Consider the following 13,075-nt stretch of genomic DNA (forward strand, 5'->3'; position numbering starts at 1 on the left):
AGTACTCATTATACCAGCTTTTTTCATGTTAAAAATGATAGCTCTTTCAAATCCTGCTTAGCACACCTTAGATGAAAACTTAATGACATCTCAAGTAAACAACAAAAATTCAAAATCAAATTCAGTCAAAATTGGTAATTAGCTAAATAAATTATATTTGCAATTTAAGTAAACTCTATCTGCATCAGTCAGCTGAAAGGTTTTTATACCAGGACATTTTTTAAACTAAATATCAAGATCAAAGTAAACTCTTGAAATATATTCTCATCTTGAGTATATAATTTCACTTCCTCTTCTGTATCTTAAATATAACAGCTAGCAACAGCAGAAAAACCGAAAGAAAAAAGTCCTTGTGTGTGGTTACTGTAATTAACAGATTCAATATCTATTACTGCCAGTCAGGTATCATAGCAACCCTGTATTGCTGAAAACCGCTAGAAAAATCTTCAAAACCAGCAAGACTCTGCTTTAGGGAAATCTTCAACAGCACAGGGGACATTACTGCTGTCAACATCTGTGGGTGTTGCTATGGGCACAGCCACAAAGAACCTTGCCATCTATACAAAAAGGTACACACACAGAGAAGATGGGAGGACACTGAAGATAAATTGATAAGAAAATAAAAAAGAAGAAATAATTGCACTGGCAATATACAATAAGCACACAATTTTGAGCCCATGTTTTACACTAATTCTTTTCTACTGTAGCTGGAGAATCCAAATTCAACTTAACTGTAATTGTGACTAAACATGAACCAGAGGGTGGAAATAATATCCTAAAACTCTGCACTTGTAACCATTTATCACACCTTAATTTGAAACTCAAAGAGAATTGCATTTAAAATAATATTTAAACTTCCACTTATAAACCCTTGATAGTCGTTTATAAATCTACAGAAGAGAAAAGAACAGGTTACCATGAACAAGAACCCAATATTGATTTTTCGGCAGTGCAGTAAGGCATCTCCATTCTATTTGGCTGCTGTCAAAGCCACTCTTTAACAGCTGGAGTCAAATTGCACTATTTACAGCAAGAGCCCTTGTCAAGTGGACCATAAGTAGCCTAACAATACACTATTCAAATGGCACTTTGCCACACAAATTGCTGACTTGATGAATAACCTATGTCAATGACTATGGCTAATATAAAAGTTTCATTTTTATGAGAGGTTTTACATTCACACATTAAGTAAGCTTTCTTTGAAGAACTATTAGGCTATATATTTCAGGCCTTTGGACGCTGAAAATAATTAAAGTCTGTTTAAATACATCAAGGGAACTTGACAACATTAATATGGATCTGGTGTTAACTACATTTGTCACACAGTCAGAACAGTGCCCTTCTGTTCCTGGCACTCCCCACCGGCACGTGCAGCACAATGCCGGACTCAGACCAGCCGCGCACCGTGAAATAGCAGCGTTTTCCTTTTGTGCCTTGATTTACATGGCCAACAAATGTTTAGATACAAGCAAGCCTTTGAAGTCCTGTGAGGAAATGCAGGGTTGCTTCTGTGTGCGAGGCAGACAGCTGGACTCATTTTAATAGTGCCGCTCCGACTTTTCATAGAGACTCCGAGCCCTCCTGAATTAGTTTTGGAACAAAGCTGTGATATGCTTTTCAGAGTTTTCCTCAACATTGAGGGAACTTTCTATCAAAAGTGCTTAAACTCACGCCACAAAGTGAGAAAGGAGATATTCTTCATAAAACAAGTGTAAAAACTTACATATTACAGAAATGTTTTGACTTGATAGTTAAAATTATTATATAAAATGCTTATGAGAAATGGCTATACTCTGTTAAGGACTTGCGTCACCTCACATGTGTTCAAAAAGCAAATGGCCTTTATTTCTCCTCAACTGTATTTCTTTATTCTAGCTCACCAGGAATGGTGATACCATTTAGGCACTAAGTTTTAAGTTGGGATTCACTAAACCAAAGTCTTCAAAACAAAAATCTTAATTCAATGTTTATAGATAGATTCCTATATTTTCATGAAGGACTTATATGTCTAGTAATAAAAATCTGTTTCCTTTTAAAATTATATAAAATTGATGCAAAATATTATCTACATTACAAAAAAATAGTCATATGCTGCTTATATTAAAGAGAATATACTAAAAATTAGTAATCAAAAATGTGAAGATTATCATTCTATACTGAGGATTTGTCCTTATATAACACACTTATTTTCAAATAAATATTTTTTCTTTTTTGTAATAATAATTTTGATAGTATATTGTAGATAGTTTAGTGAAAATAGAATTAATCTGCAACATGTAATGTTGCCACAATGAATTATTATTTCATATTGATACACATAAATTTTCAGGAGAAAATTTCAAATTCCACCATCAAGAAACAACTCTAGTTTCATTTTGATTATGTTTCTGTGTCATAAAATGTAGAAGAACTAATGTTCCATTCTACTAAAATAATAAGTAGTACTGGGATCCAGTTCTCTATTGGGGGCCTAGCAGTACAGCATCTGTGTTCTACAGGAGGTAGCAAGATAAAGCTCTAAGATTTTTCAGCAAATGTCACCAAACAGACATCACTCTAAAGTCAACTAAAGATTAAAAAAATCCAAACATATTTCTCGAAAGCTTATTTGGAGTATATGTAAGTGGATTATTTATAACCAATATTATATATTTAGATAATGATGCATATTTAAGTGCATTATTTAAAGAAAATTTTATTTTAAAAAAATCTCACTTGGATTAGAGAGTATGATGCACACATTTGTGTTCTACAAAGGGCAGACTTCCAAACATATGAATTCCATTACTGCTGTCAGGGAACAGAGTGATACAAGGCCTTTTGGATTATATTCCTCATAGTGGAGAAGAAGCTGGGATAAGTTGCTTCATTAAAAATTTAGATATCTAAGGAGATGGTAGGTATTGGCTGTTTTGCCAGTACTCCTCCAAATACCTCACGATTTCCAAGTCTAGAGAGGGCTGACTAGATCAGAAGTTTCCAAATAATGGACAGTGAGTATCAAATCTGGTCCACTGCCTGTTTTTGTAAATAAAGTTTTATCTAAACACAGCCACATTCATTTGTGTAAGAATTGTCTATGGTGGCTTCTCTGCTGCAAGAACTGAGTTAAATAGTTCAAATAGCAAAATTATGGCCTATAAAGCCTAAAATATTTACCATCTGGTCCTTTACAAACAAGTTTGCTTATCCCTGGTCTAGTTCAAATATTTGTCCCTAAATATTTCAACATAAATAAAATGCAAATTACATGTGTAATTTTAAAATGCCTAGTAGCCATATTGAAAAAATAAAAGGAAACAGGTGAAATTGATTTTAATAACGTATTTTATTTAAGCCTACATATCCAAAATATCATTTTAACATATGGTGCTAGCCAAATTTCAAATGCTCAGTAGCTATGTATGGTTAATGACTGCCGTATTAAACCTTGTAACTTTAAGTAAGCAACCAGTTGGAGCTTTTGGGTACCCGTTCTACAGAAAATCAGTTTGTTTGTTTTTTAAAGACATTTCCAGGACATTACAATTGGTCTAAATTGTGGCAGTTCAAAAATCCTATTTATTTACTTTTTCATTCATTTTACAGACAAGAAGTGCAGAAAAAAAAAATTAAACCAACCAACCAACTAATAGACAAAAAAGGACTTCCCTCATTAAAATCTGATGAGGTAACAAAGAGTTCTACCATGTAGAGATGATTTTAGTAAGGTTGTTTATTTTCTACCTTAAAGCTAAATTCCTCCCACTGCAATTTAAACAGTTCCTATCTTATTTTATCCTCAGCTGAATCTGAGAAAAGCATTTCCCCATCACTAATATGATATTGTATTCCTTTAAATCCTTTAAGACTCTGGCCCGCTCCTACCCGCAAAGATTTTTCTTTATCTAGCTGCACATAATCGACTCCTCTAGCATGTCAAATTGGACCCATTTTTAAAATGTTTTATTGTATTTGTTGTTCTCTTTAAAACCTTTCCCTAAATCTATATGCACTCTACAAATGCAAGTGAATACAGAAAAGTGAATACAGAATCCTAATAAATGCCAAATGTTGCCAAACACAAAGAACTCACCACACATATTACATGTTGTTCTTCCACTTAAACAATTCATGATACCATTTGAAAATATTTCATTTGTTTCTCACTGAAGTCTACATCAAAAAATTCTGAAACACACTTACCCTACATATTTCTAAATTTCAGACTTATTGTCTTTTTCTCCAGCTCTGAAATAGTGTGATTTAATTCATATCTTTAAATCTGATGTTTTTTTCTTTTGAAAACTAATAAAGCATTTTATTATATTAATAAAAAGGAGGATGGGGAATTTATAAGCATTCTTGAAATTTTATGCTTATCAAATTTATCAATAAAAGATTAAGATAGGGACTTCCCTTGTGGCTCTGTGGCTAAGACTCCACACTCTCAAAGTAGGGGAATTTGATCCCTGGTCAGGGAACTAGATCCCATTTGCTGCAACTGAGTTCGCATGCTATAACTGAAGATCCTGCATGCCGCAACTAAGACTGATGCAGCCCCCCACCCCCGCACAAAAAATTAAGATAAAATAGTCTTAAAGGCTTAAATCTAAGAGGATGAGATGAAGATATGCAGTATATAATTGGAGAAGCTATAACTTAGGAGAAGCACAAATAAAAATAGCTCTATTTAACAGGAAGCCTAATAATAAGAGAAGTATAACATATAGAACAAAGGAGGTGATAGTCCTGTCTAATTCAATTCTCCAGCTCTGTAGAGAGTAAAAATTGGAGACTGTAGTCATCCAGGTAAAGGGTAGCAGCTAGGAAATAAAGTTGGAATCAACCTAAGAGTAGGAAAACAAGACCTCAGGATTTTATTACTTTTTGGAGTCAAAAGACAGAAACAAAATTACATAAAGAAATATATACTGTTATCACCACCTAAAAGGTAGCTCTGAAGTCCTTCAAGAAACTGAATGAAATAGCAATCAGCTTACCTTCTGGGAATTAAACTAGTAAAATAGGCACTTGATAAATGAGATGTGCTCCTGTAGACCCTAGGCACCTGACATGCATGAGTCAAGAGATATATCCAAGTTCTCATCTACTTTTCTGGCATATAATTTCCACTATAAGATACACATTCTATTGTGAACAAAAAGCAACAAAGTCACATTAAGATGGAATACATGGCAGTCTGATGGTCTTACTCACTGGGCTTTGAACACCTCCATCTTAAAATACGTAATAGAAGTGTGGTTCAGTCTCGCACTTAGGAGAGACTAAGACCCTATCACTTTCAACTTCAGTTATGAATGTTAAAAATTTTAGTATATTGATATAATTGTCCTTTTAAAACATGACCCCTTGCGAATTCCTTGGGAGTCTGGTGGTTAAGGCTTTGAGCCTTCCACTGCAGAGGGCACAGGCTGGATCTCTGGTCAGGGAAATAAGGTCCCACTTTCTCACAGGGCCAAAAAGCAAACAAAAACCCCATGATTTCTTTAAATAAGAACATGAAAAAGATTTGGAAAATCTGAAAATAATTATACTCAGGAAAAAAGAAATGAAAAAAAAAAAAGGTGCAGCCAAATCGCTGGTTTTAACATCTGCAGGAGAAAGCATAGAAGTAGGTGGTCTAAATGGAGTCTTAAAGAGGGAAACCAAAATGTAGAAAATTTTCAGTGTATACCAGGCTTGACCAATAGAGAAACTATCCTGATGGGGTGACAGCAACCATTGCATTAGCTTTTCAGAGCTCAGGGCTCTGACTTGAAGCCCATCAAGGAATCCTCTGTTAAAATTCCACCTCCCCATTCTCCCCCATGCTATGCAGCTTTGCTACAGTGAGACTATGCAGAGCAATGAACTGCAATCATATTTATCATTGTAAATTAAATAACTGTCATTCTAGTTTACGTATTCACTTCTTGGGTGTTTGGTTAGTATGATTCAGTTCTCAAAAGACTGACAAACACTGACCTCACTGATAAAAGCTGAATCTAGTCTTCAAACCTAAAAAGGTGATGCTCATATGCTGGTGCTTCCACCCCCACCCCTGCAGCTCTGAGGCACAGTTTAGCAGCCATCTTTGTTAAAGATGACACATCCTCTCACTACATATAGATACATATTTTTTTTTCCCACTTAGGTATTTGACTTCTTCTTAATTTGCTTATCACAAATAAAAACAAAAAAGCTTCAGAAAAATTAGATCATTGTTTGAATTATTTTGATACACTTAGCATCTCTAGGATCATTAGCATGTCAGAATTCTAAGCCTTACTTAATACACAATGATGGGATTTGTATGAAAAAAAAAAAGGAACCAGACCACAAAATATAGGTTCCCACCCCCCTTTCATTAAAAACCATCTAGAATTCAATAATTCATATAAAATTGGCTCAATATTGATAAGCCAGAACATGTCTTCATCAAAAAAAGAATGCTATATTCATTCAAAAATAATAATCACTCAAAAACTTATCCCAATTTACCCAAGATTGCTTGGAAGGCATGTCTGGTAGATACAATCATCTCTGAGTTGTTATCTTTGTGCTGATTTTTAATGGGCAGATATTGATGAAAGCGCATTACTTCTTACTTGGGGTGGATAATGTTTACTGTGAGCAGCAGCTTGATTTGAACTTACCTTACATGAAGACTCCATCTGCAGACCAGGGTAAGGTATTGGCCCAAACTGGGACAAGCTGGAGGACCTCTGTTCTACACTTTTGTGCTTATGTGTCTCTGAGGCCACTGGAAGTATAGATTCAGGCTTTGGAAGCTGTGAATCATCACAACAGTTAAGAATAATCTTCGCTCTTTCTCCTGTTTCATGTCTTTCCAAAGTGCCTGAAAAACAAGATTAGAAATAAAAATTTATGCAAAATATTTACCCCCAAAGAATAAAAAGAAGAAACCACTCAAAACAGAAAAATCACAATTTTTTCAGTTATCATGCCTTGCTATCTCCTTGCAACCAAAGGACAGCCTGGAGCTTCCTCTAAATTATCAAATCATCGTTTTATAAAGGCTAAAATTATAGACTTGAGACACTCATATTCCTCTTTGTGCTCTTTCGTCCACTGAAATCAACAGAGCATTCAATAGTCATTAACAGTAAACTCTCCTACTTATTATACAGTATACAAGTGATCAATAACAAACAACTATGGAATATTTTAGTGCTGTCCCCTAGTGTTCCAACTCACAAACAACAGAGAATCCACAGTGCTTTGCTTGGGTTCCCAGCCTTAAAATGTTTCTATTGGTAATACAGCATTTAAGTGAATAGAGGCAATAAGAATGCAGATGCCTGATGCCTTCATCTTCAGCAGTTCAGGCCTCTCTAGGGTTTTCTGGCTAGTGATGGTATTGCTGATACTGTTGCTGTTATGCATTTGGCTTTTATTTCTTATTCTATTAGGAGAGAAAAAAATTATTTGCCCTCTACTCTGCCATTCTTACAGTTTCAGAATTTCAAGGTACTGACAAGTGGAGTTTAAAGTTAAAAGAAACAAGTATAAAATGAGCAAAAGTGTCAAAAAAGAATTCACAGTGTTTTTTTTTTTTTCTTTTTTTTTTTTTCACAGTGTTTTTATAAAATACATTGTCATAACACTCAGTGAAATCTCGATAAATATCAATTAATCATGACCACTGTCTCATATCAGTTATGAGTTCATTTTATTACTCATACTATATTAAATATATGCTCTATATCCTATGAAGTAAACCGGTGAAGGAAAATGAACTTTACATAGACTCTAAACACAAAATTTTAATTATTATTCCTTTCCTACCAATGAAGAAAGAAGCAGTTGTACAATAATATTTGCTAAGAAGGGAAAAGATCATTCTTATTGATAGTATTAAGAAAAAATAAATTTAAAGTAATTCAAATAAGAAAATAGAAATAATGCTTCTATACCCCTGTGTCTTTAGAATACATAGGTAGAGTTGAAGATTATGACTATTCAAACCTTACTCATTTCTCTTTCTCTCCTCCGATATCTTTCCTTTTCAGCAAGAAACTACCTGAGTTAGTGCTTTGGATTCTGAGTCATTAATAGCTACTATGCTAAAATATTGGGCAGAAATTTAGTCTCTGGTCTTTTAACCATGATATCTTTTCATTACAACATTTCTTCATTAATAAATTAATGTCTTTAACATATACATCTTACAAATGTTATTTCTTGAAACTTTCCTTTTCCATCAAGATAGATACACCTTCAAGTAAAGCAGGCAGCAACACCAAGAAAATCATTTCTGTTAAGGATGACAATTAGAAGAGTTTCTCAAACCAAAGAGAACAGTTATTACTCCAACTATTATTCAGTTCGGTTCAGTTCAGTTCAGTCGCTCAGTCGTGTCCAACTCTGCGATCCCATGAATCGCAGCACACCAGGCCTCCCTTTCCATCACCAACTCCCGGAGTTCACCAAGACTCACGTCCATCGAGTCAGTGATGCCATCCAGCCATCTCATCCTCTGTTGTCCCCTTCTCCTCCTGCCCCCAATCCCTCCCAGCATCAGAGTCTTTTCCAATGAGTCAACTCTTTGCATGAGGTGGCCAAAGTATTGGAGTTTCAGCTTGAGCATCATTCCTTCCAAAGAAATCCCAGGGCTGATCTCCTTCAGAATGGACTGGTTGGATCTCCTTGCAGTCCAAGGGATTCTCAAGAGTCTTCTCCAACACCACAGTTCAAAAGCATCAGTTCTTCGGTGTTCAGCTTTCTTCACAGTCCAACTCTTACATCCATACATGACCACTGGAAAAACCATAGCCTTGACTAGATGGACTTTTGTTGGCAAAGTAATGTCTCTGCTTTTGAATGTGCTATCTAGGTTGGTCATAACTTTTCTTTCAAGGAGTAAGCATCTTTTAATTTCATGGCTGCAGTCACCATCCGCAGTGATTTTGGAGCCCCCCAAAATAAAATCTGACACTGTTTCCCCATGTATTTCCCATGAAGTGATGGGACCAGATGCCATGATCTTCATTTTCTGAATGTTGAGCTTTAAACCAATATTACTTTCTAAAAAATAAGTGCATTCCAGAATGTGTAGCTCAAACATTTAAAATACACTGTCTTTGTGGAGGAGTCTCTTCAAATGTGATGTCACCATGTATATTTTTTTCTCATAAGTTTTCTGTGACTACTCAAACTATAATACGGAGTAAAAAAGAATGACTCAAGCCTGCTCCCCCTGGAGTTACTGAGAATCTAATGGTAGTGTGGAGGCAAGGAACACCTGAAAATTAATTTGTTATAAAATGTAAAGTAACACATAAGTTCTTTCCACTCCAAACTAAAAACCGTCCACTCTGACAAATATGGAGCAATTAATTTTGTGAGCAATAGTTCCCACTTTGACTAATTATTAAATATTCAAGATGATTAGGAGCTTCCCAAGTGGCGCTAGTGGTAAAGAACCCACCTGCCAATGCAGGAGATGTTAATGTAAGAGACGCAGGTTCAATCCCTGGGTGGGGAAGATCACCTGGGGAAGGGTCTGCCAACCCACTCCAGTATTCTTGCCAGGAGAATCCCATGGATAGAGGAGCGTGGCAGGTTACAGTCCATAGGGTGACACAGAGTTGGACATGATTGAAGGGACTTAGCATGCAGGATGATTAGATTATTTTGTTTCAAAGAAGTAGTTGAAGCACAATTGTGATGAGGAGAGTGGTTAGAGTGAGCTGATTTCTTCAAAAGTTACCATAGACAAGTAATTGTCTTTTTATTCTCAAATGGCTGCAAAAAATGTATTTGCTTAATTAATGACATTCTTCAAAGCATATCTACTCTCTCTTTTTCCTTTTTAATTGAAGTACAGTTGGTATATGCTATAAGTTACAGGTATACAATACAGTGATTCACCATTTTTCAAGATTATACTCAATTTATAGTTATAAAATATTGGCATGTTCCCTGGGTTGTACAATATATACTTGTAACTTATTTTATACCTAATAGTTTGTACCTCTTGATCCCCTACACCTATATTGCCTCTTTCTCCTAACCTGTCCCCAGTGGTAACCACTAGTTTGTTCTCTATATCTGTGAGTTTGCTTCTTTTTTATTATATTTACTAGTTTGTCGTGTTTTTTAGATGCTACATAAGTGATATCATGCAGTATTTGTTTTTCTCTGTCTGACTTATTTCACCTAGCATAATACCCTCCAAGTCCATCTATGTTGTTGCAAATGGCAAAATCTCATTCTTTTTTATGGCTGGAGTAGTATTCCATTGTATGTATATGCCACATTTTTTTATCCTTTCATCTGTTAGGTTGCTTCCGTATATTGGCAGTTAATAAAGCTGTTATGGACCTTGAGGAGCATGTATCTTTTCAAATTAGTGATTTTGTTTTTCTCAGATATACGCCCAGGAGTGGAATTGTTGGGTCATATGGTAGTTCTGTGGAGAAGGCAATGGCACCCCACTCCAGTACTCTTGCCTGGAAAATCCCATGGGCAGAGGAGCCTGGTAGGCTGCAGTCCATGGGGTTGCAAAGAGTCAGAAACAACTGAGCGACTTCGCTTTCACTTTTCACTTTCATGCATTGGAGAAGGAAATGGCAACCCACACCAGTGTTCTTGCCTGGAGAATCCCAGGGACAATCCCAGGGACAGTGAGCCTGGTGGGCTGTCGTCTTTGGGGTCGAAAAGAGTCGGACACGACTGAAGCAACTTAGCAGCAGCAGCAGCATGGTAGTTCTGGGTTTCCCGGGTGGCTCAGTTGGTAAAGAATCCACCTGCAATGCAGGAGATGCAGGAGAAGTGGGTTCGATCCTTGGGTTGGGATGATCCCCTGGAGAAGGAAATGGCAACCCACCCCAGTATTCTTGCCTGGGAATCCCATGGACAGAGGAGCCTTGCAGGCTGCAATCCATGGGGTTGCAAAGAGTCAGACATGACTGAACTGATTGAGCACTCGTGCATGGTAGTTCTATTTTTAGCTTTTTAAGAGACTTCATACAGTTTTCTGCAGTGACTGCATCAATTTACATTTCCAACATCAGTTCACAAATGTTGCCTTTTCTCCAGATCCTTGCCAACATTTGTTATTTGTGGTCTTTTTTGATGACAGGCATTCTGACAAGTGTGAGGTTATATCTCACTGTGGTTTTGATTTACATTTCCCTGATGATTAGCAGTGTTGAAAAATCTCTTTGTGTGTATAGCCATCTACATATCCTCTTTGGGAAAATGTATTCTCTGTTTTTTGACTATTTTTTAACCCATTTTTAAATGTTGACTTGTATAAGCTGTTTATATATGTTGGATGTTAACCCCTTTTCAGTCATATTATTTGCAAATATTTTCTCCCATTCAGTAACTTGTCTTTTTGTCTGTTTATGGTCTCCTTTGCTGTAAAAGATTTTAAGTTTAATTAGGTTGCATTTGTTTATTTTTGCTTTTATTTTCCTTGCTTTAGGAGACAGATCCAAAAACAGTATTGCTACAATTTATGTCAGAGTCCTAGGCACAGCATAAAAGGAAAAAAATAGAAATCCTAAGGAAAGAAAGAATTAACTATCACTGTTTACAAATGATGTGATAGTATACATAAAAAATTTTAAAGATGCTGCCAGAAAACTACAAGAGTTCATCAATGAATTCAATAAACTTTCAGGATACAAAATGAATATACAGAAATCTGTTGCATTTCTATACAGTAACAATGAACTGCCAGAAAAAGAAATAAAGGAAACAATCTCATTTATCATCATATCAAAAATAATAATATAATTAGGAATAAACCTACCTCAAGAGGTAAAAGACCTATATTCATAAAACTGTAAGACACTGATAAAAATAATTGAAAATGACCTAAATACAAAGATATACCTTTTTCTTGGATTGAAAGAATATTGTTAAAATGACTATACTCCTAAATGCAATCTATAGATTCAATGTAATCCCTATCAAAATATGAATGACATTTTTCACAGAACTAGAACAAATAATCTTACAATTTGTATGGAAATACAGAAGAGTCTAAACACAGCCAAAACAATCTTGAGAAAGAAGAATAGAGCAGGAGGAATCATGCGCCCTAAATTCAGGCTATAGTATAAAACTACAGTAACCAAAACAGTATGTTACTGGCGCAAAAACAGAAACAGATCAGTGGAGCATAACAGAGAATCCAGAAGTATACCCATGCACTTACAGTCAGTTAATCTATGACAAAGGAGACAAGAATATACAATGGGAAAAAGACAGTCTCTTCAGTAAGCAGTGCTGGGAAAACTGGACAGCTACACATTAAAGAATGAAATTAGAATACTACTTAACACCATACACAAAAATAAACTCAAAATGGATTAAAGACCTTAATATATCAGAACTCATAAATTGCATTCTGAAAATTATAAGCTGATTTTCTAATAAGTTCAGAACAATAATTTTCATCAAAACCCTGACAGTGGAAAGACAAGGATTCCCATGTATTTCAGTTACCAATTTATTGACTCTTAGTTCTAAATTCATACTTTATTGTCTGCTCTGAAAATGGATATGGGTTTTTAAAATATTTTTCCTTTAATAGCTGGTGCAGTGTTAACCTTTGTAGATAAAAGGGTGCTGTAAGGACCTAGTAGAAGAAAGAGTTTTTCTTCTCTGATCTGGGGCAGCCTGGCTGGCTTCTTCCCCAGACCCAGGCTCCTGCAGTGCATGTCAGCCAGCTGATAGCAGCTTCACTTGGCACAGTCTCTGCCTGGTTTTATAACAGAGTGCCTCCAGCGAGGCATCTGCCTGTGAACTGCTTTCCCTAGTCTCATAGTGGGCATATTTCTGGCAAGTTACACCACCACAGCAGCTCCTCTACCATCCAGTGACCTCAGCTGTGACCTCCTCCAGCAAGGTCAGGATCATAGCCTTGGGGGTGGGGCTTCCTTGGGCAGTTATATCATCTGCAGAGTAATGACGGCTCCTTAAATCTGCTATTCCTATATCCGTTAGAGTTTTCTTTAGTTCTTATTAACCTATTTCTCCCACTGAAATTCTTTATGGTGGTTACTAATTTTTTATGTTAAATGATCTCTGTTCAAATTACTATGTCATTTCTCTC

At 35.8% G+C, this 13,075-nt stretch overlaps 1 protein-coding gene across 1 annotated transcript in view; it reads right to left on the reverse strand.

The window, feature by feature from the left end:
• Nucleotides 1-13,075, reverse strand: part of WDR72 (WD repeat domain 72) — a 221,550-nt gene that overhangs the window by 131,278 nt on the left and 77,197 nt on the right. Inside the window, exon 14 of the mRNA XM_005685754.3 lies at nucleotides 6,639-6,841. Within this exon, the coding sequence (XP_005685811.2) occupies nucleotides 6,639-6,841 (203 nt within the window). The remainder of the gene's footprint in view (nucleotides 1-6,638; nucleotides 6,842-13,075) is intronic.

This window comes from Capra hircus, chromosome 10 (assembly GCF_001704415.2).
Source record: "Capra hircus breed San Clemente chromosome 10, ASM170441v1, whole genome shotgun sequence".
Taxonomy (NCBI): domain Eukaryota; kingdom Metazoa; phylum Chordata; class Mammalia; order Artiodactyla; family Bovidae; genus Capra; species Capra hircus.